Below are 22,469 nucleotides of genomic sequence, written 5' to 3' on the forward strand. Positions count from 1 at the left end.
TCTAAGTTTTGCTTCAAGCTTCATAATATGTCTCTGCCGGCCTTTAGACAATTTAGCTTGAATTCCTTCAATACCAGCCCAAAGTTCTGACTTCTTCCGAAAAATATTGTAAAATTCCTCTTTATTCCACATACACAACTTCTCAGCAAATTCTCCCAAAAAAGGAACAAGTGAAGCTCTCATATTCCAATTATCATACACAAATTCGTAGAAGTACTGGTGGTTCAGCCACGCGGCTTGGAATCTAAATGGTTTGATGGCCGAGGGAATCGGAGCAAAACCATTAGAGCTAATCAAGAGGGACAATGGTCAGATTGTGACTTGGGAAGGTTTCGAACTGCTGCCTCCTCGAACATCATCCTCCATTCCTCATTTTCTAAGGCTCTATAAAGTCTAGCCGATTTGAAAGTCTCCTGAGTATTACCTCGGAACCACGTATGTTCAGGTCCTGGTATCCAAGGTCTATCAGATTATTATTTTCAATCCAACTAGCAAATTCTCTACATCTCCTTTGCATTTCCGAACCTCCATTCCCATTCCTCTCTTGAAGGCTAATTGTATCATTAAAATCTCCTGCGAGTAGCCATGGACCTGCATACTGTTCTTTTATTTTCTCTAACTTCTCCCATAATTTCTTGCGAAGATTACTGTCTGGACTTGCATAAATCGCAGAGAAGAGCCAAGGATCCTCTCCTAACTTACTGATATTAATAGTTAAGTACTGTGAGTTATTTCCATACGGAGTTACAGTCGCTTTGTCATCCCTCCAGAACATCCAACTTCCACCACGGAAGCCCTAAGCTTCCACTCTCAATTGACCTGCAAAACCAATTCTGCTACACACTTGGTTTGCTTGATCACCACTAAGGTGAGTCTCTACTAATACTAAGACAGTAGGACCATTGATCCTTATCAGCTCATGTAAAATAGACAACTTATTGCCAGCCCCTTGAACATTCCAAATCATAAGTTTTATAGACATATTAAACTCGGGAAAATTCAGGAACCTATCAGCCACGTTCAAAGGAACGTTATTCAAGATTTCCTAGAACGCTGCCCTGAGCGCCCTCATTGGCCCCTCCATCTCAAATGGAAGTTGGAATAGAACCATCATCTCTGGCTGGTTGAATAAAGGTGGAAGGAATGTTGTGAATTTGATGCACATGTTGTTCTCCACTGGATGAACTGTGACCATTGTGGGTCCCTCCGTCGGGTAATCGATGAACATCTCGTACTCCGGAGGAATTACGGTCTCCAAAGTGAACGAGATTTGAGATGGATTCATTGCTAAACCTGATCATTCCCACACCTTTCTCGATACTATTGCTATCACCACCTCTGTTCTTCAAAGCGGAGAAAGTTTGAGAAGCAATTTCAAACAAATTTTCTTTACCTTTATTTTCAGAATATACAGATTTAGGATCCCCTTTCTTATTCCCTGATTTATTTACTTTAAAAGATTTATTTTGCTGTGCTAAAGGAGTTCTAATTTTTCCTTTGTTATTCTTTCCCAACTTTTGCATATGGGAAATTTCCTTAGATAAACTACTATCTTTACCAATCTTCAAAGAATTTTCCAAAGTTATCTTTGCTTGCTCCAAAAAATTATCTTTTTCCTTTGATTGCTCATCCTTACCCAAAGTAGGTGCACCCAAACTTATTCCTTTCATATCTTCATTCATCGTATCCGAACTTTCCATGCCAATAACAAGCTGGTCCATATTTACTTCCCCTAAATCATTACTTGCCAAATTAATAGCATCCCTCGTCACTGAGTCTTCCGAACTTTCTTTATCCTTACCTTGATGAATTGCCGCAGTAACATTCCTTTCCAGAGGCACCTCTTCCTCATCACTCATGTCATCTTCCACTTCAAGAGCATTAAATCTCGATCCAACATTCACCTTAGCATTCTCATTCGAACGTGCAGGTTTATCCACAATAGGCTTTGGCTTCCATACTTAGTTAACCTATTTTACGGGTTCCCTAACTTGAGACTTTTTTCCTAGCTCAGGAACTCGAGCTTGTTCTGCAGGCTTTTGTCTACTGCCTCCTTTCCTTTTACTCCTTTGGACTAAATCCATGCACCATATTTTTCCTATTCCACTTGCTTTTCTTTCTGGATTTGGCTCCTGTCAAAAATTCCCTGTGCATTACACACCTTAGCATTATCTTTCTGATTCACTCCATCCCCATTCTGTAACAGTTGACAACCATCCTCTTTATGACCCAAACGACCACATTTAAAGCAAATCATCCTAAGGCCCTCATATTGGATCATCCATACTCGACCATTCATTCTAAACTTCGACAACAGAGGTTTAGTTAAAATCGACCTCAATGCAGAACCTTACATATTGACCTCTATCCATGGACTCCATGTTTCGATCAATCTTGATCACTTTACCAATCTTTGATCCAATTTTAATCAAAAATTGCTTGTCAAAATACTCCACTGACAATTGAGGTATGCGAACCCATGCTGTGAGTTTTCGAATAGGTTCCTCATCCGATACAAAATTTGGTACCCACTTGCGAATTGTGAGATAGCTATCTCCTATCATCCAAGGTCCCTGAGTTAACACGAACTCATAGTCAGCCATCGAAGCAAATCTTACCACATAGTAAGCATGTCCTACATCCGTGAAGGAAATTTCCCCTTTCAGACTCCACTTTGCCTTCAACCTTTTCATCAACACCTCATACCCTAATCTCCTGTCAAATAACTTGATAATTAGGGCATTTTGCCAAGGTAAGCGCAACCTTCTTTTCTCCTCTCATGACAAATGGATGACTGGGTAGGATTCATCCTCAGTTTCCTCTTCTCGGATTGATTCATCATCTGAAATCCAATCCTCATCCCCATTATCCCCTTCAAACAGGGGATAATCAGGTTACCTACGCCTTTGGTCGCCTGGCTATAGGAAACCTGATGTTTTTCCTTCTCGAACACAGTTTCTGCCACAAAGGAGCCCATCACCATATCATCGCTATTCATCATAGCAGGTGATGAATTATTCTGCATAGTGCCATCAAAATGCCTTTTGAATTTCTTGTTCAACCTTTGGAGAAGGTCATTTTCCTCACTCGACAGGTTTTTTCTCTCGCGTACTCCATAATTAATATATTTATATTATAATTAAGTAATTATGTATAGTCAACAAAACCTTAATTAAAACACATAGTACACCTTTAATTTATTCTCCCTCCAAATTTAAAACCCTAAAAAAAATAAGCAAAACACATATCCTCTGACACATAACACACTCCCCTTTACACTTTGCATAAATCACTCCCAACACTCCCATTTTCACTTCACTCTTTCACTACTCCTCTCTCTCTCTCCTTCCCTCCCCTCTTTTCCGCCATTGTTAAACCTTCAAAACCCTAACTCCTCCATCAATGGCGTCGTCAATCGATCCTCACTCATACACAAATTCATCTCACCCTTTCACTACCCACATCTCACTCTCTCTCTTCTTCGACTTCTCTTCCTCAATCATCCACTCCTCCGCTCTCCTCTCTCTCTCCTCCCCTTTCTCCGGCGACCTCTCCCTCGATACTCGCGCTCTTTTGATAACCTCCATCATCGACCCCGACACCAAAACCCCAATTCCATTCTCTCTCTCCTCTGAAATTGACCCCATTAAAGGTGCTCTTCTCACTGTTACTCTCTCTGATCAATCCAAGTTTCTTGTTTCGTTTCAAACTTCGCCTAATTCTTCTGCTCTTCAATGGCTGACGCCTCCTCAGACGTTTAATAAGACGTTGCCGTTTGTTTATACTCAATGTCAGGCGATTCATGCGAGGTCGATTTTTCCTTGCCAGGATACTCCGGCCGCGAGGATTACGTATTCGGCGAAGATTAATATCCCTCGGGTTCTGTCTGCTGTTATGTCTGCTCGGCATGTCGAGCGCCGTGTTCCTACTGCTGGTGAGATCATTGGTTGTTCTTATTGTTATGAATTAAATTAATTCTGTCATCGTTTTACTGAGTTTGTAAGTGATGATTGATGAATATTCGCAACGATTATGAACAAGCGAATGTTTAGAATAGTAAAAGTGTATAATTTACTAGATTATTGAAGAAAGGTTTCAATTGGTACCATTTTTTGATCTTAGCTATTGTAGATTGCGAAATGTTGAGAATAAAATGGATAGTTAAGTTGGAATGGAGTATGAATTGTCTGCTCAACAAATTTTGATTTTTCGTAAATCAAGAAAGATTCAATATTGATATATTTCTTTTTTTTTTTTTTTTTTTTTTTTTTGGGGGGGGGGGGGGGGGGTGGTGGTGGGGGGCGTTGGGTGGGTAACTGTATACTTCTCTTATACATATATATATGAAGAATGTTTCATTTATGTGATATCTTGTTTTAGGCGTGTAAGATTATAACTTCTGTCCTGTGTATATATCTAAGATTATACTCCGTATGAAGTATTCTTTAAATGGCTTCTAAGATGGAACTTTGACCTTTATACAGAAGTACATAGGATGAAATGATGAATTATAGAAATTAATATTGAAGATGAGTACTTTTGAAGTTGCATATCTTGTTTTATTTTATGAAGAATGTTGTATCTATGTAATATCTTATTTTGAGCTTGTATAATTATATCCTTTGTCTTGTATATATGTCTCTAATTTTCCTTTAGTGGCGTTTGTGATCAAACTTTGACCTTTGTAGTAAACAAGATGAATTATAGAGTGTTTTGTAGAAAGAACTTTTGAAGATAGAGCAGGATCTTGCTCCCACTCTATAGGTGGGCATCAGAGCTTCACTAGAGCAATCACAATCTCTAATGAAAATATCATAATATGGTCCCTTTTATCAAGGGTTGATTTCAAATGTGTGTGCGCCCGCACACGCGAGTTGGTGGGGCGTGGAGGGAAGGAGGGGGGGGGGGGGGGGCGGGAGCTGTTATAGAGTGGTAGCCTGGTAGGAGTAGGACTGTAGACTATACATTCTTTTTGTTTGGTCTTTCCATTGTTTCTGGTTGTGGTCAATGTTTTGATAGGCATGTACATTTCTTGGCTGATTTATTTTGTTTTGAAAATCTACACCAGTGCCCTGCTTAGTACAGAATTTTTCTTGTGAAAAAATTTGGCTATAAAAACATCACACACGTTTCTTACTAGCGTGATACTCGTACTGCATATTTTTTAAAATAAAATAAAAACTTCAACTTTCAAAGCATATGGTTAAGCTCTGTGACATATAAATGTTCCAAATTTTGATCTGCATTATGATGGACAATGTTGATTTCACAGGTGAGGCGGGAGCAGCATGTGATGATTCAATGTGGTGTGCGGAAGATAGGATTGTGGAGGAGTTTGTCATGGAGCAGCCAATACCACCATACCTTTTTGCATTTGCAGTTGGAGAAATCAGCCACAGGGAGGTAGGTCCAAGGACGAGAGTGTATGCTGAGTCAGTGCCTTCAGTTCTAGATTCAGCTGCAAGAGAGTTTGCAGGAACTGAGGATATGATCAGACAAGGGGAGAAGTTATTTGGACCTTATGATTGGGAAAGATTTGATTTGTTAGTTCTGCCTCCTAGCTTTCCATATGGAGGTATGGAGAACCCAAGGATGGTGTTTCTAACACCTACGGTCATAAAAGGGGATGCAACTGGAGCGCAAGTGGTGGCTCATGAACTTGCCCACAGTTGGACTGGAAATTTAATTACAAATAAGAATAATGAACACTTTTGGTTGAATGAGGTACATCTTACCCTGTTGACAATATAGGTTTTATGCATCTTAATTTTATCACTGTCGATCAAACATGCAATTCAGTACTTCTGGTATGGGTATTTGGAAATACGTATATCATATTGCTAAATGTTGGACTATTTACATGGATTTTGTTGTGTGCTTGATTCAGAGTTAATGTGATAGCTGCAATAATCATATGACCATAATGTTACTGTAGCAGGATAATTTCCCCTGATAATTGTTACTTTGACTTTAGTCAATAGTGAGAGCTTACTGTTTGTCAAGAGTTAAGACAGATTTTATCTTCAGATATTAAAGTAAAATGATGAATAGAGAATCGAAGGTTGCAAACCATCTTTCTTTTATTATGTTGGGGAGAGGGAGATTACTACAAATAGAGTATACCTGTTGCATACAAATTAAATTCTCTACTGCAAATTTACAATAAATTATTATATATTTGGATTGCTTATCTTGAAAGTACATATTACCAGTTTGAAATTGGATCATGAATAAAATGTCTCCAGGCCTTGAAATTGTTCAATTTTGGCCCTTGTAAACTGTATTGATCATCATGTTTGGAACTACTAACCTTTAATATCATGTATAGAACTACTAACCTTTTCTGTTTGTGATATTCAGGGTTTTACAACTTATGCAGAAAGAAGAATTGTTGAGGTGGTGCAAGGGGAAGACAGGGCTGCTTTAAATATTGGTATAGGTTGGAAAGGCTTAAATGATGAAATGGAAAGATTTAAAGACAACATGGAATTTACAAAGCTTAAAACAAACCAAGAAGGAGTGGATCCAGATGATGTATATTCACAGGTTCCATATGAAAAAGGCTTTCAGTTCCTTTGGCGCATTGAACGTCAGGTTTGTTAGATCGACTTTATACTTCATACATAGTATGTTACAAGGGTATTAATGTTTAAACAGATTAACTAGGCATTATATGCACTTTGTTGCTCCTCTATGATTTTGCAGATTGGCAGACCTGCATTTGATGAATTCGTTAAGAAGTATATTACCACCTTTAAGTTCCAGTCAATTGATACTGAGACCTTCTTGGACTTCCTGAAAGCTAATGTCCCTGACATAGAAAAGGAAATCAATTTGGAGCTGTGGACTGAGGGCATGGGAATTCCACCTGATGCTCTGGCACCGGAATCCAAGCTTTATACTAAGATTACATCCCTTGCACATGAATTCATAAATGGGCGGATGCCAAGGGATGACGAAGTTGCTGAATGGGGAGGGCAGGAATGGGAGCTGTACTTAGAGTTCCTCCCTAAATCTGTTGAAGCTTCACAGGTAGCATTTCCTCTTGTTCTCAAGCATTTCTGCTGTCGTTTATTCAATCTATTTGTTCGCTTGTAATTATCATGCAAAATTATTCCTTGCTTACGGATATATTTCAAACTGTTACTGTTGAGTTTGGTGAGGTGTCATTTGTGGTTGAAAGAAGCATGATTATGGGATGCTATCGATTATTTAGCAGGGTATTTGCATTGTTTCATGAATCTTTGGAGTTATCTCCATTATCTTAGAATGGATTAAGAACAACTGCAGGAATCATATTATGCTAAATTTTATTGATTGATCCATACTTTTAGTCCATCATCATCCAAGTGGTTGCTGCTCATTTCATCAGATGATATCCTTCTATGTGTGCAATCTTTAGTGATTTACTCCATGTCACATCACCACCCCATTTTCTGTGAATCTCTCCTGTATTGGAAACCTCCCATTACACATTTTTTTATTTTTTGTGAACTGGGTCATGGAATAAGCTAGGCAGCATCATCCACCGTTTAAAGACTGGTTTGGATAAGTTAGGTAAACATGCAGTGTTGGCTGTTTCTATATTCTTGCATGTCCTATCAGAAGCATAAGGCTTATGGAATAATTTGAAGTCGTGTTTTAACATTGCTGTAAAGTTGTCACATGTACCATGTATTATTGAACCAAGTATAAGGAATCTTTTGATAAACAGGTGTCAGCACTGGATGCACGCTACCGACTTGCAGAATCAAAAGACTATGAAGTGAAAGTGGCATTTCTTCAACTGGCAATTTCATCTGGTTGCCGAGATTATTATGGTGAGGTAGAGGAGACCTTAAAGGAGGTTGGGAGGATGAAGTATCTTCGCCCCCTTTATACTTACCTTGTGCAAGGTCCTGGAAAGGAAGAAGAGAAAATATTGGCAAAAAGGGTGTTTGCAGAAACACGGGCCTGCTATCACCCAATAGCTCAAGGCGTGGTGGAAGCGATTCTATCCAAGCATTTGTAACTCTTGCTAGTTACTACAAGTGGGAAACATGGTTTTTAACGCTTCTGCCTTGTTATATTGGCACTCCTCTATGTGAGATAGGGTTATCAATGCCCGTTTTGCCATAGGACTCGGAAGTGTGGAGATAAAGCATGGAAGATTGGGAGTGCTTATATCTGTACCTATAGGCAATTAGCCAATTAGTCAATGAGTAGCTAACAATGTGAACATATTTCATCTTGTTTCGTGTTTAAAAATTGTGCATTGAATACTTAAGAGTATTACTTTGCTGGTCTTGCTTACATACTTTTATGAAATAACTAAGCTAGGTCATGAAACGAATTGTTCTTCAAAGATTCAAAGGGGAAAAAAAAAATCCTAATAAAAGAGCACGAACCGAACACATCAGATACTTATTTCTTAATTAATTAACAACAACAACAATAATAATAATAATAATAATAATAATAATAATAATAATAATAATAATAATAATATTGGGGCGATTTGGGCTGGGTAGGTTAGGCTTCCACGTCGATTTTCCGGTGGTTGCATCTCCGGTGCTTCTTTGCTTCTCCGGGATGGGTTGTTTCATGAAAAAGTTGGCATATATATATTTCACGAAGGTCACTGCATTTGCAAATTCCACTTTCTTCTTAACTCTGCGTCAGGTAGCCTATTATGGAAGTCTCAACAGGGGGACCACTCTTCGGCCTGGTTGCGGACAGTCTCGATATCGGATTTGGGTCAGACTATGAATGGTAAGACTTATCGTAGTGTTCTTTGCTACCGGTTGGGTGTTCCTTTGTTCTCCGTTTCAACACTGTGTTCTGCTTGCTCAAGGGTTTTTGATGGGGACATTTATGGGGATTATGCAGTGTCTTGTGCTGGGATGGTGGATATTAAACATCGGCACAATGTTGTTCATGACACTCTTGTTGATATTTGTTTTCGGTATGAGATTTCTGCTCGAAAGGAGGTTAACGTTGGGTTGACCGGAGGGAATGACGGGGCTCTACGTCCAACAGATGTGTTGCTTTATTCCTGGAATAGAGGCCTTGATGTATGTGTTGACTTGACGGGGTCTTCACCTTTGACACAATCGGGGTTGTCTGACTTCGTTCCTGGTCGTGTTGTGTCAGCGGCGGCTCAGAGGAAGCGGGACAACTATGGGGCGCGTTGCAGGGCTATTGGCTATGGTTTTCTTCCTTTCTCCTTTTCTTTGTTGGGGGAATTAGAGAAGGATGTTATTGCGTTACTGAAGCGGATTCAGGCGTTCGCTAAGACTCAGGATATTGGTGATCGTGTAGCTGCTCACATTTTCAGCAGAATCGGATTCGCTATAACTAGAGGGGTGGGGGCCCAGATTGTATCTTGGCTCCCCACCAATTTCTTGTAAATTGATTGACTTTGTAGGTTTTTTGATATTTTTATAATAATAATAATAATAATAATAATAATAATAATAATAATAGTTAAAAAAACAATTCTTTCTGAATAAGCAGTTCTAAATAACATGTAGTCCAACTAAGACACATAATTCTCTGTTAATAGTTACTACTCGTATTACAACAGTTTTTGTAATTTGTCAATTGGTGACAGCATCATAGAATAAAAGACTCAAAGCATTTTTTGTTTTGGAACAAGTCTGGTGGTGAGTACCAAAGATATAAGTCTTCTTTCACAGAAGGGTTGTGCTGTACAATCAACATCCTGCGATCAACGTCCTGCTCCCACAGAAAAATTTGAACACCATAAGTATGAATTAAATCAAGAAAACCTAACACGCTAGCTAACAATGATTCGGTATACCCCATAATCGTTAATTTGTTAGCTAACATGTTAGATATATTTTTGTATAATAATAGAACGGTATAACTGTATATGTAAATGTAGTAATCATTTACTAATAAAAGCAGGGCATTGCAGTCAGACAGAGTAATTGGCATAATTGTTAGATATTTAGCTTAATTCTTAGACCAAACCGCTTTACAATGCTGTGTTATATGATGTGATATTCATGAATTCAGATTTTAGATGAGCTTAAAGAACTGTAACTACTTTAAAATTTTAAGGGGAAAGGAAGTGAATTCTTACCTCGAAGAATGATAGCTTTAATGCTTTGGAGTTCACCGTAAGCATCAGTTATGCTCATCCGATCTTGAGCTGACTCCATTGAGCATGTCACCCCAATCTCCATCACTGAGACCATGTAACTTATCCTCTGTGCACTTGTGGCTTCTCTATAAATTCTGGTATCGCTGACTGCATAATCAAGATTGTCCAAAAGACTTGGATCAACAATCTGCATCACATTATCAGGTAAAGCTGTCTTCACGTAAGTGTGAAGGTTGAGACCTTCAATGAAAGCTTCATCAGTGGGTCGTTTGCCTGTCATCATTTCTAGAAGCAGGATTCCAAAGCTGTAAACATCACCAGCTGTTGACGCATCAGCTCCAAGCCCATACTCTGTCCACAAGTAATTATCCATCAAACGAGATTGATACAGAAAAAACTTCTCTTGTGAACTCATGAACATAAGAGAAGAATAGCTTCATCCTAAAAGGAAATACTCCTTTAATATACTGCCTCTGTGAAAAAACTCATTATTATACTTTTGGGATAGTCATAGTTGGGTGTTCCTATTTCGTAATCTTATATTTGATGCATCACCAAAATTTTGCACCAATAATAAAGTATTGAGTAAAAAAAAAAAATAAAAAAAAATAAAAAAAAAAATAAAAAATAAAAAAAAAAAAAAAACTAGAAAAAAAGTAGTCGGCTTACCAAATCTGCTGTAGATTTCATATATTTATGCAGGCTAAGAAGGGAGGTAATAAAGAAAAAAGTTATGCAAAGGAAGCAAGGAGATGGAGCTTAGAAAGGAATACGAGTCATTAAAGAAGCAACTTTGTAGAAACTACCTGGTGCAGCATAACCAATAGTCCCTTTAACTCCAGCTGAACTACTCTGGTTTGGGTATGAGGATTGTGGAAGAAACCTTGCGAGACCAAAATCTCCAACATGAGCAACCATATCATTGTCAAGTATGACATTGCTTGGTTTTAAGTCACGGTGCACAATAGATTTTTCACAGCCATGGTGGAGATAATCAAGCGCACAAGCCACGTCAAGAGCAATATTCACCCTCTGAAGCAGGGTGAGCTTCGCACTCTTTCAGAAAACTCCTTGAAGCACCTTGCTGTTGAAGCTTGAGTACTTTCACAGCAACCGCCATTTGGTTTGGCTCAAGCACCCCTTTAAATACAGACCCATACGTACCTGCACCAAGTAAATTTGATGTAGAGAATCCATCTGTTGCTTTTAACAGCATATTGTACGACACTTTAAAGAAAGGCTCCCTAAAATATGATCTGGTGAGAGAGAGTTCTTGTTTCTTTTTGTGATGAATCCAATACAAAGAACACAATATGGCCACACCAATAAATGCACAACCACAAGATATAATCAGTTTGAGCTTGAGAGAGAGTTTCTTTTTAGTTGCTTCTTTTCTTGTGCACCTTGGTAGATGCAATTCAAAGATGCAACCACAAAGCTTTTCATTTCCCATGAGGGACACCGCACTTGCATTTGCAAAAATACCATCTACAGGAACCTCACCATCAAGGTCATTATATGATAAATTCAGATATGTTAAGGCAAATTTTGAAAAGTACCCCGGAATATGGCCAGAGAGCTTGTTCAGAGAAAGGTCAAGTTCCTGCATACTTTCAAGAAAGCTGAATGATGAAGGAATAGGTCCATGGAAGAAATTACCTTGCATATATAAGTACAACAGGCTGACACAACTAGCAAGGCCACTTTGTACTTCACCAAACAACTTATTGTTAGAAATATCTAACCCTACCAGGCTCAGTTGCTTGCTTACCTCAAAAGGAAGTGGTCCTTCCAGATGGTTTTGTGCTAGACCTAATTCAACCAGGTTAGTTAAACCCTCAAAAAGTTCCTTTGGTATAGTTCCAGTGAGTTGATTTTGAGTCATAATCAAGAAATTAATATTTTGGCAATTCCCAAGACTAACAGGTATGGTTCCTTCCAATAAATTGGCATACAATTGAAGCTCGCTTAACTTGGATAAGTTCCCTAAAGACTCAGGAATTGTGCCAGTTAATCTGTTTGAGCTAAAGTCTAGTCCTCCTAGGTTATGAAGCTTTCCAATATCAGTAGGAATTGTTCCTGTTAATTGGTTACCATACAGGTTCAAGAGGACAAGGTTAAACAAACGACTATACCTACAGGAACTTCACCAGATAACATATTGTTGTCGAAGCCTAGTGATCTAATTCTGGTTGACAGATTGACCATGGATTTTGGTAATACACCTCCAAAATAGTTGGAACCCACATCAAGAGCCGTCAAGTCACTGCAATTGACCAAGGAAGGTACAAATTTCAAATCATCAGCATCTCCACTTCCAAGGTGGTTTTGATTGATAAGTAATGTCTGGAGATGTTTTAGGCGTCTAAGGTTCATGGATACTTTACCCTGAAATTTATTTTTACGGAGTTCGAGGCGAGTAAGACTCGAAAGATTTGACAAGGAAACTGGAAGAGGTCCAGAAAACTGGTTACCAGCAAGGTTAAGAATACTTAGACGTGGAAGTGTGGATGCTATTTTTGTTGGAAGACTTCCATGAAGTTGGTTGTAATGAAATGAAAGCACGGTAAGATACGAGAGATTATAGATAGGAGGGACCATCCCAGTAAGATGGTTTGACCCAAAGGCAATGAAAGAGAGATTTTTCAGCTGACCTATGGTTTCAGGAATTGTTCCCTCGAAGGAATTAAATGATCCAGATAAGAATTCTAAAGAGGTAAAGTTCTGAATAGTTCTAAAAATAGGTCCCTTTAAATTGTTACTATGAATATACAAACCTTTTAAGCATAGAAAGGGAGCTTAGTTCTCGGGAGAATCTTCCAACCAGATTGTTCTCACTTATATCAAGATACTCAAGGTGAAGGCACTTAGATAAGGTGACTGGAATTAACCCAGTGAGTGAGTTTTGGTGCAAACTCAGGCCTGACAGCCTGAATAGGAGACCGATCTGAGCAGGAATTGAACCTGCTAACGAGTTGTTATGAAGAATAATATAATAGAGAAAAGTGAGGTTTCCTATATATGGGGATATAGTACCAACCAAACCTCTTGACGACAAGTCTATGAGGACAACCCTTTTGTGGCGGTGGCCACATGTAATCCCTTCCCAGTGACAATGATGAAGGGAATGATTCCAGGAATTTAAGGCCCCTTTTGGATCTCTTTGTATCTTGCTCTTTAAGGCTAACAGTGCAAAATGGTCAGTCATGTTACCTCTGGCATCAGAACTAATGCTAGAGGTAGTAGAGGTACCAGCACAAGTAGCAAAATACAGTATCAATAACATAACGAAGAACAGAAGGTGTTTCTTATGAAGTGAAGAAGAAGGAACATATAAACGGGAATCACTCATGGAAAAAAAGAGTAATGTTCTCTCATAGTCCACCCCCATTTTTTGTTGCTGTTGTTGCATATTATCTTTGTATTATTTTGTGATGTTTGATAACTCCTAGACTTTTAAATTTATACTACATTCTATGACATGGTCTAAAGCTGACTTGCATTTAAAACACAAGTGAAATGCACGCTAGCTAAGTCTTCTAGGATAATTTCCAGGAATATTCTAGGAATTCCGTTAACTTTGTATCATCTTCTTAAATCCGTCCATGTGATGGGACTATATGGTGAGCTTCTTGACGCAACGACCTTGAATTATGTTACCCTGCAATTCATGCATATGAATGCAAAAATTCACCTTAAATATCTAACTTCTCAAATCACGTTTAACGATTTAAGGTAGCCAAATTTCAACTATTAATCTTACTCACACAACTTGCAATCTGAACGCAGAGATTTGACTTCAAACCACAGATTTATAGGATTATAGGAAATTTACATGCTAACCTTTGTTCCCTGGATTTTGGTAGCAATGGGTCAAATCATACATGACTTTCTTTTTTTTTTTTTTTTTTTTTTTTTTGCTGACTATGGAATCAGAATAATAGCCCTCACCAAGGGGCAGGAAGAAAATGGTTCATATTAGGTCAATTCTATCCGCTGCATCATTATAGTAAAGACCAATTGACTCATACTAACCTGATTAGTATCGAATAAGCCAACAGTAGAAGTTATACATTTCGGGAAACAAGTAAGGGATGCTGAAGACAGCCCATTTTGTACTCTCTATTGATATAAAAAATGATGAACTTCTAGTTCCTAACTTCCTACAAGAAGTGCATAAGCTACAAAGAACAACCATAAGTTAGAAGCATATAGGAACAAACATATGTTACTCCCTCAGTTCCTATCTGTTGGTTACGTTTGAATTCTTATTGTGAGGAAAACGGTCAAAGCATAACCAACAAAAATAGATTATTAATATGTTAAATTATTGGAAAAACAAAGAAAATACAGGATGGTTATGAAAAAGAGACATGTCAACTCTTTTTTTTTTGGAAGGAATCAACTGTATCTTTGACTGTATTGCTTGACTATGTTCATGCTTGACAGTATGAAACTAAATTGTCGTGGTATCTTCCCTATTCTTCTTTATCTTTTGAGGACAACTTTTCCTCTTAAGTATTTTCTTACCAAAGAAGATTACATTATAGAAGCTTTTTCATTAATTTGTGAGTCACTTGGAGAAATTGTAACGCTATAAAATTTGAGAATCCTCTTAAACAAAGATCTACTTTTTTGACGCAGCTTAATCTGTAATATACACATTCCATCATAGAAGTAATTTCAGAGATCAGAGAAGTTATTGCTTTAGTTCAAGCATTGGTATTTTGTTTTGCTTTGCTTTTAATTTTTATTTTCATATGTACCCCAATTCCCTTAAAATGGGTTAGAATATTAAGTGCATACCTTTTTCCATAGAAGTCACAAAACTCACAATTAATGAAAAGTGCATCACAAGAAGCATTGTGTGGTTTACGTATCACTGATAGGAACAATCCTAGTGTTATAACAAGAAATATGAAACAGCACAGAAGGAACAACAAAGTGGAAAAGAAAAGAATACTATGGTTGACTAATAGAAATTGACTCTAGACTTGCCCTTTCCTTGGCCCATTTATATCCATGGAAAAGGAAGGAATTTGGTTGACTAGGAGATAATTTCCATCCCAATTGTTACTCCTTCAACCTCTTTAAAGCAAGATGCAATGCTGCCAGCTAGATTGAGTATATTCTTGACCAGGCACTGTGGAATTGAGTCAAATCAGTATTAACATTCCTGGCCCAGAGCTCCTAACTGGAGCAACAATGAAATGATCCTTCACAATCACGGTGTCACTTTCATAAGTGATTGACCCTTCAACAAATTCTCAATAGAAACAAGATATATTTTACATTCACACCAATAGAACTTTTCACACTTGTTCAGACATAGAAGCAAAATACTAATCCTCTCTTTAGGTAGTCAGGTGTTCCATTTTCCTTGGATTAAGAAGAGTAAGGCTGAATGGCTAATATGTTAACCATCTGACACTGAATGACTAAAATTAATATCCTTTAACCCCATTAAAACCTTTGTTTTACTTAAGAGAATTCAAGGTTTTTTTTGCTTAATAGTGGTTAGTTGGTTACACAAGTCAGATGAACAGTGAACTACTAAAAATTTGAAACACGGACCATTAATTATGCTACTCATAGTTCTTTAGAAAGGACCAAGTGTACTGAAGCAAAAGGGGTCATGGAATCATCGAGGGATGAATAAAAATCAGAGTTTGCAAATTTGCAGATCTTGGAAGTAATATAATCTGACTTGGGAATGATTTGAACCCTGACTAATAAGGGGCATTTTTGAGCTAAGATTTGTGAATTTAGAAAGTTCTGTATCCTAGATACGAGGCAAAAGGTGAAGCCATGAAGGCATACAGTAAATGAAACAGCTTGCAAAAAATTTTGACCAAGAGTTACACTCAAATATAGAGTATTTTATACGAACATAATAAAAATAAGCTTTATGAACCAATAATGTTTAACAGGAATGCATCATAAATTCATAATGCCATGTCGTATTAAACACAAAAAAATAATAGTGTCACAGATTTTTCCATTTTCATTAATAAAATTATCTCTATAATTTTATTTTTAATTCTAATTTGGCACATTTTTGCCAACCGTACAATTTTGACAAATACTACCCTTAGTTGTCAATTAGTAAAAACTTTCTGTCAAAAAATAAAAAAGAAAAAAAAGTAAAATCTTTTCTGAAAAGTAACAAATCCAATAGCAATTTACGCACCAAGCGAATATTGTTATAGTAGGAAATGTAGGATATAACCAAGCAAAGACAACTTGGTAGCCACTTTGTTCATAGCCTTGTGGTAAAGAAGGCTATATAGGTAAAGGGAGTGATATGTAGCAACAGTGGTCAATATGATGGCATCTCCCTTGTGATACTAGGCAACTTAGATGCATTATCAGTAACACATACGTGCAACATTCCAATATTCCATGTAAAATTATGTAAACATAAAATTCTATTCTTTTAGTTTATGATCTTGTACCATATGAGATATATGAACTTTGATTCAAATACTAAGATTAGTAAGATATGAGCAAGTATAACAACTTAGCAGTTAGCACCCATCCCTAGCATGTAAATAGATAAGTTACAACATTCTGAAAAGAAACATAGAATGACATATAAAAACAAATAAAAATGGTTTGCATCAAGAACAAAATAGCTTTTGTATGGGTTAAATAACTAACCTGAATTTGTAAACCAGGAACCATTTAATACAAGCAGTTTTACATTTCACCATGAGAGATATCTCATTTCCCTTTCATCAACTTCTACACGTAATTACCTGTCATTGATATACATCTGCAAATAACAAATGCATTATAACGTCAAATCTACTTGACAATCTTCTTCAGGATAGACAAATTTCTACTGGATGCTCCAATACAAGAGAGACCATAATGATCATGAAACATAATAGGCAGTTATTATTTCTGACACAATCCATCATGAAACAATGGCCAAAAAACATATTCAAACCAAATTTTCCCAAATATTTCAAAAATTAGGTGTTATGGTACATTTATCATAATAATATTCTTCTGATTTTCTCATCTTGTCTGATGATCCAATATTATTATTGTGACTGCTGTTTTTGTCAATCAGTGTACATTACATTTTAGAAGACAAAGGACAGGATTGACGGTAGTCATGATCTTCAAAGAGTGAACATGCCACTGTAAAAGGGAAGTGGGCATTTTTTCATAGGGACGTATTATATGTAATCCAGAGTGGGGTATAAATAGCATGATCTCTCTTCACAGTTTACCAGATACAAAGTAGTTACTCAACTAGACTTCCTTTGTGGGCTGCAAGGTTAAGTCTCAGCTCAGCTGTGTCTACAGGTCAAGCCCAAGAAGGGTGGAATAGTCCAAAAACAAACTTGGCAGATAAGGAAGAAGCTATAGGAGATAAGCAATATCCTCCGCAATTACTCCCAGAAAGAATTGACCACTTGTGGGATGGGGGCTTCCTTTTCTGTAACTGAGTTAGATCAAAATAACTACAAAGATTTCAAATTACAATTCAACCGCAATTGCAATAAATCAAACATTGTAACAAATAGTTGCAGAGAATTAAGCATCTGCAGGACAGGCATGGATATTTTGGACAAGATGGCTCTAAGTTAAAACATACGAAGTATATCCATAACATTTACATCCAATTAAAAACTTTTAAGGCCCTAATAATCTTGGAAAATCATCAAAACCATGCAATATAGCAAATACACTAAAGGAAAAATTCAGAAACAACCTGAATAACAAACCTTTTTCATGTTATTCTTTGACATCTTTGGTTTTCTTTTGAATACACAGCATGCTCTAACCTATTTCAGGAACCATAAACAGGATAAAATAATGCTACAGAGTATATACAGAATAGTTCATCTGCAAGCTTGCCTGTATAATTGTAGAAGTATTCCTCATCAATAAGTCTGTCAACAGAAATGCGCATGACATTTCAGTACAGAAAGTGGACTTAGCAACAGAGAGAAGCATCTGAAAGGAAGTTGCCATCATGCACCTTAGTATATTTTAAATCACATCCCTTAACTATATATATCAGACGAAACACTGAATAGTGAAAAAAAAAAAAAAAAAGAATTCACTGGTGAGAATGATAGTTAGAGAGACAGAGAGCTGCTTCTCCCATAATCATATTACTGCTACATATATTTTAAAGCATTTACATGCTGATGCTCAAGCTATAAAGTATCTCCTTCAGTGAATTGGAAAATACTTTGCCAGAAAATTAAAAAGATCCATAAATATCTCCTTCGGTTGATTTGGGTAAAGTGACTTGGATTTGGGTGTCGTGTCCGACACAGTGTCAAATCCTCCGACACTCTAGATTTTACAAAAATTTCATATACAGGACACCATATATTTGGGTGTCGTGCTATGTTGAAGTCCCGGAAGATTCGACACGCAACACCTGATGTACAATAGGGTATCGAAGTGACATAGCCTGGGGCTAAGCCGCTAACCTTCTAGGAAATTATTTACTAAGCCTTACATCACATCCTTCAGCTTGAAACAAGAAGAATAATCACTTGCTCGTCTGTTGAACACATCTTCAGACACTAACCATTACAATATCATAGGATCTCTTATTCAAGCTCAGAATTACAATCTCTGCGATAAGTATAGGAACAGTAGACATGACAGCAAGTTATATTAAGGTTAGTCAACAGTAATTCCCTGATAACAACAGCCACCATGGTTAGTACTTTTTTTGGGGGGTGGGGGTAACTAATCAGCAGCTGGTTGAACTAAATATTACAATGATTTTGGTTGTTTAAAGCATCCAAGAAAAGGGACCTCCATAGAGCATGTTTACAAGCACTCTGATATCTTCTTTCACAGGCTGAACAAGTGCTTCACATAAATATAACCTATTTCTCTCAACCCATATCTCAAGGCATGGTAAAGCACATTAAATGGCTCAACTTAATGTCTGTTCCCATATATCTTCTGCAACACCCATTCCATCTTCCTGAGTCCAATTAACACACAGACCATAGACTAACAGACAATGCCACAATGGTAGTTTGGTCCACATAGTAGCACAAATGCTGTTTATGTACTTAAATAGGAATACAAGGAATTTCCACGTCGCAGAGATCGAACAAGTTTCTTCATATGACACTCAGCCCATATTTTTCAGTTTGCTGCAGAAACTTTAGATCCAGGACATTTGTTTATATTCTATGGTAACTACCTGTATTGTTTATAAAACATTGAGGGCTTGAGGTGGTAATGTATACCTCTTCCTAGAAGAACTATATATGAAGAACTATCTACGGCGACATGGTGTTATTCTCACATAGCCCCATAATCGTCATATCTTCCTGTTTCTAGCATTGATACCATTACATTCAACAAAAGACAAAGGCAATATCAACTGAGCAATCAATCAATCAATCAATCAATCAAAGCCTTAATCCCAAAAGTGGGGTCGGCTAACATGAACCAAATTTGATTATTCCGTGTAGTCATCAACAAAAATCTTTCTCCTCCATCCCTTACGATCCAAAACTTCATCCTCACGTAAATCCATGCACTTCATATCCTTCCTCACTCCTTCCAACCAAGTCATCTTTGGTCTCCCTCTTCCTCGTTTAATCCCTCCATGGTCCCACTCTTCCACTCTTCGCACCGGTGCACCCTCGGGTCTCCGTCTTACATGTCCAAACCAACGCAGACGATTTTCCCTTAATTTATCTACAATGCCCGCCACACCTACTTTCTTGCGAATAACCTCATTTCTGATTCTATCTCTTAAAGTGTTTCCACACATCCACCTTAACATGCGCATTTCCGTAACCTCCATCTTTTTAATATGCTCTTTCTTAGAAGCCCAACATTCTGTACCATAGAGCAACACTGGTCTTATGGCAGTCCTGTAGAATTTTCCCTTCAACTTTAAGGGAATGCTGCGGTCGCATAGCACTCCCGTGGCCGCTCTCCATTTAAGCCACCCTGACTTAATCCTGTGGGTCACGTCTTGATCAATGTCACCATTCTTCTGGATGATCGACCCTAGGTACTTAAAACATTCACTCATGGTCAAATCCTTTCCATCCAAACTCACCACTTCATTGCTTGTCCCCCTCTGAGTGCCAAAACGACATACCAAATATTCAGTCTTACTCCGACTTAGCTTAAACCCTCTAGATTCCAACCTTTGCCTCCATTGCTCCAACTTGACATTAACCCCATCCTTAGTCTCATCCACCAAAACGATATCATCTGCGAACAGCATACACCATGGAACCTCATCTTGAATTGGTCTAGTTAATTCGTCTAGAACCGTTGCAAAAAGAAAAGGGCTTAATGCAGACCCTTGATGCAATCCGATTGTAATAGGGAAATCTTTTGTCAACCCTCCGCATGTCCTCACATTTGTTGACACATCCCGATACATATCCTTAACTAGGTCTACATACCTTCGTGGGATACCTTTCTTCAACATTGCCCACCAAAGTATCTCTCTTGGCACCTTGTCATATGCCTTCTCTAAATCAATAAAGACCATATGAAGATCTTTCTTCTTTACCCTATAAAACTCCATCATTTGTCTTATCAAATGGATTGCCTCCATAGTAGATCTCCCAGGCATAAAACCAAATTGGTTATCTGAAATGCTTGTGCATGCCCTCAACCTTTGTTCAATCACCCTTTCCCACAACTTCATAGTATGGCTCATAAGCTTAATTCCTCGATAGTTAGAACAATCTTGAGCGTCTCCTTTGTTTTTATAAACCGGGACCAAGGTGCTCTTCCTCCAATCTTGTGGGATCCTTGTAGCCGTCCATATCTTGTTGAAAAGGTTTGTTAACCAATCAATACCAATCTTACCCAAACACCTCCACACCTCTATCGGTACCCCATCAGGGCCAACCGCCTTCTTAGGTTTCATCTTCCTCAGTGCAATCTCCACCTCTACTCTCCTAATCCTTCGCACATACTCCATGTTGATTTCTTCATCACTCATAGAGGTATCTCCTATCACAACTCCATTACTTCCATTAAATAATTCATCGAAGTACCCCTTCCACCTGTCCTTGATGCCCTCCTCTTGCACTAGGACCATTTGGTTCTTATCTTTGACACACTTCACCATGCCAATATCCTTCCTTGCCTCTTGTCTTCTCTTTGCCATCTTATAAATGATCCTTTCTCCCTCCTTGGAATCAAGCTTTTCATAAACCTCCTGATATGCCTTTTCTTTTGCTTGGCGAACAGCTGCCTTTGCCTTACTCTTAGCCTCCTTATACGCTGCAAAGGTTTCATCACTCCTACATTTTCCTAAGGCTTGATAGCATTCCCTTTTTTGCTTAATTACTGCTTTCACCTCTTCATTCCACCACGAAGTATCTCTCTGTACCGAAGTTCTTCCCCTTACTTCCCCTAAGACCTCTTTGGCCACTCTTAGGAAACAGTTCTTCATTCGTAACCAGGTCATGTCCGGATCCACCTCTCCATCCCAATCCGCTTCTTCAATTACCTTTTCTGTAAAAACCTTAGCTTTTGCATCCCTTAGGGTCCACCATCTTATCCTTGGTTCTTCTTGTCTAACTTTTTTCTTCGCCTTCTCTTTCAGACGAATAGTCATTACCAATAGCCGGTGTTGGGTGACCACACTCTCCCCTGGGATAACCTTACAGTTTATGCAACTTTGTCTATCTATGCTCCTTGTGAGCAGGAAGTCTATTTGAGTTGCATTTGCTCCATTCCGAAAAGTTATCAAGTGTGAATCCCTCTTCTTAAACCAAGTATTAGCCAAAATTAAATCATATGATTGGGCAAAATCCATAATAGCTTCACCACCGGCGTCCCTCTGCCCATACCCAAAGCCTCCATGGACACTCTCATAGCCATCTCGGCTCGCCCCAACGTGCCCATTTAGATCCCCTCCAATATATAACTTCTCTGAGTGGTGGACACCCTGCACCACCTCGTCTAGGTCCTCCCAAAATTGTCGTTTCTCTTCTGCATCTAAACCCACTTGGGGAGCATAAGCACTGATAACATTCACAATCTCCTTGCCACATAGCAACTTCAGCCTTATCAACCTATCGTTCTTCCGATAGACCTCGATCACCTCTTTTGCCAACCTCTCATCGAGAACCACACCAACTCCGTTCCTAGCTCCACCATTCCTTGTTCTGTGGCTCGTTTCTTGCCCAACATACCATACCTTATACCCCAAAACCAAGCCTCGAGCTCCTTCTCCTGTCCATCTTGTCTCTTGGAGGCACATGATGTTCACGCGTCGTCTTTTCATTACTTCTACCAATTCTGCTGATTTTCCCGTAAGAGACCCCACATTCCAAGAACCAATCCGCAAACTAAATTCTTTTCTCCCACGCTCCCTCCTGATCCC

General features: G+C 38.2%; 3 protein-coding genes across 5 annotated transcripts; 1 reads left to right on the plus strand and 2 right to left on the minus strand.

The window, feature by feature from the left end:
- Positions 1 to 3,273: 3,273 nt before the first annotated feature.
- LOC145593187 (leucine aminopeptidase-like) lies at positions 3,274 to 8,333 on the plus strand. The gene is made up of 5 exons (XM_081649693.1): positions 3,274 to 3,934; positions 5,273 to 5,724; positions 6,361 to 6,594; positions 6,706 to 7,032; positions 7,715 to 8,333. Exons 1-5 carry the CDS (start codon positions 3,403 to 3,405, stop codon positions 8,009 to 8,011), a joined length of 1,842 nt encoding a protein of 613 aa, XP_081505819.1. The 5' UTR covers positions 3,274 to 3,402; the 3' UTR covers positions 8,012 to 8,333.
- Positions 8,334 to 9,424: 1,091 nt separating this feature from the next.
- On the minus strand, positions 9,425 to 19,686 carry LOC145591571 (putative LRR receptor-like serine/threonine-protein kinase At3g47570). Of its 3 annotated transcripts, none has more exons than XM_081648071.1 (5): positions 17,848 to 19,686; positions 16,769 to 16,883; positions 10,915 to 11,272; positions 10,088 to 10,459; positions 9,425 to 9,717 (listed from the first exon to the last, which is right to left on the minus strand). In XM_081648071.1, the coding sequence occupies exons 3-5, from the start codon at positions 11,024 to 11,026 to the stop codon at positions 9,710 to 9,712; spliced, it is 492 nt and encodes a 163-aa protein (XP_081504197.1). In that variant the 5' UTR covers positions 11,027 to 11,272; positions 16,769 to 16,883; positions 17,848 to 19,686; the 3' UTR covers positions 9,425 to 9,709. The 3 variants fall into 3 exon arrangements, with proteins under 3 accessions (XP_081504197.1, XP_081504196.1, XP_081504195.1); XM_081648070.1 differs by having other exon boundaries at positions 17,373 to 19,686; XM_081648069.1 differs by having other exon boundaries at positions 16,769 to 19,686.
- Positions 11,121 to 13,499, minus strand: LOC145591917 (receptor kinase-like protein Xa21). The gene is made up of 3 exons (XM_081648400.1): positions 12,886 to 13,499; positions 12,244 to 12,842; positions 11,121 to 12,187 (listed from the first exon to the last, which is right to left on the minus strand). The coding sequence occupies exons 1-3, from the start codon at positions 13,497 to 13,499 to the stop codon at positions 11,121 to 11,123; spliced, it is 2,280 nt and encodes a 759-aa protein (XP_081504526.1).
- Positions 19,687 to 22,469: the final 2,783 nt, after the last annotated feature.

Source organism: Chenopodium album, chromosome 18 (assembly GCF_948465745.1).
Source record: "Chenopodium album chromosome 18, dcCheAlbu1.1, whole genome shotgun sequence".
NCBI lineage: Eukaryota > Viridiplantae > Streptophyta > Magnoliopsida > Caryophyllales > Amaranthaceae > Chenopodium > Chenopodium album.

What these genes read in the sequence shown, in the direction of transcription:
- LOC145593187 (XM_081649693.1), top strand. Translation starts at nt 3,403, where the DNA reads ATGGCGTCGTCAATCGATCCTCACTCATACACAAATTCATCTCACCCT. An exon ending in TTTGGCGCATTGAACGTCAG is followed by an intron (nt 6,595 to 6,705) that starts GTTTGTTAGATC and finishes ATGATTTTGCAG; the next exon opens with ATTGGCAGACCTGCATTTGA. An exon ending in AATCTGTTGAAGCTTCACAG is followed by an intron (nt 7,033 to 7,714) that starts GTAGCATTTCCT and finishes TTTGATAAACAG; the next exon opens with GTGTCAGCACTGGATGCACG.
- LOC145591571 (XM_081648071.1), bottom strand. Translation starts at nt 11,026, where the DNA reads ATGGTTGCTCATGTTGGAGATTTTGGTCTCGCAAGGTTTCTTCCACAA. An exon ending in TATTGGTTATGCTGCACCAG is followed by an intron (nt 10,460 to 10,914) that starts GTAGTTTCTACA and finishes ACTTGTGGACAG; the next exon opens with AGTATGGGCTTGGAGCTGAT.
- LOC145591917 (XM_081648400.1), bottom strand. Translation starts at nt 13,499, where the DNA reads ATGGGGGTGGACTATGAGAGAACATTACTCTTTTTTTCCATGAGTGAT. An exon ending in TCCCTTTCTATGCTTAAAAG is followed by an intron (nt 12,843 to 12,885) that starts GTTTGTATATTC and finishes ACCTATTTTTAG; the next exon opens with AACTATTCAGAACTTTACCT. An exon ending in ATCTGGTGAAGTTCCTGTAG is followed by an intron (nt 12,188 to 12,243) that starts GTATAGTCGTTT and finishes ACCAATTAACAG; the next exon opens with GAACAATTCCTACTGATATT.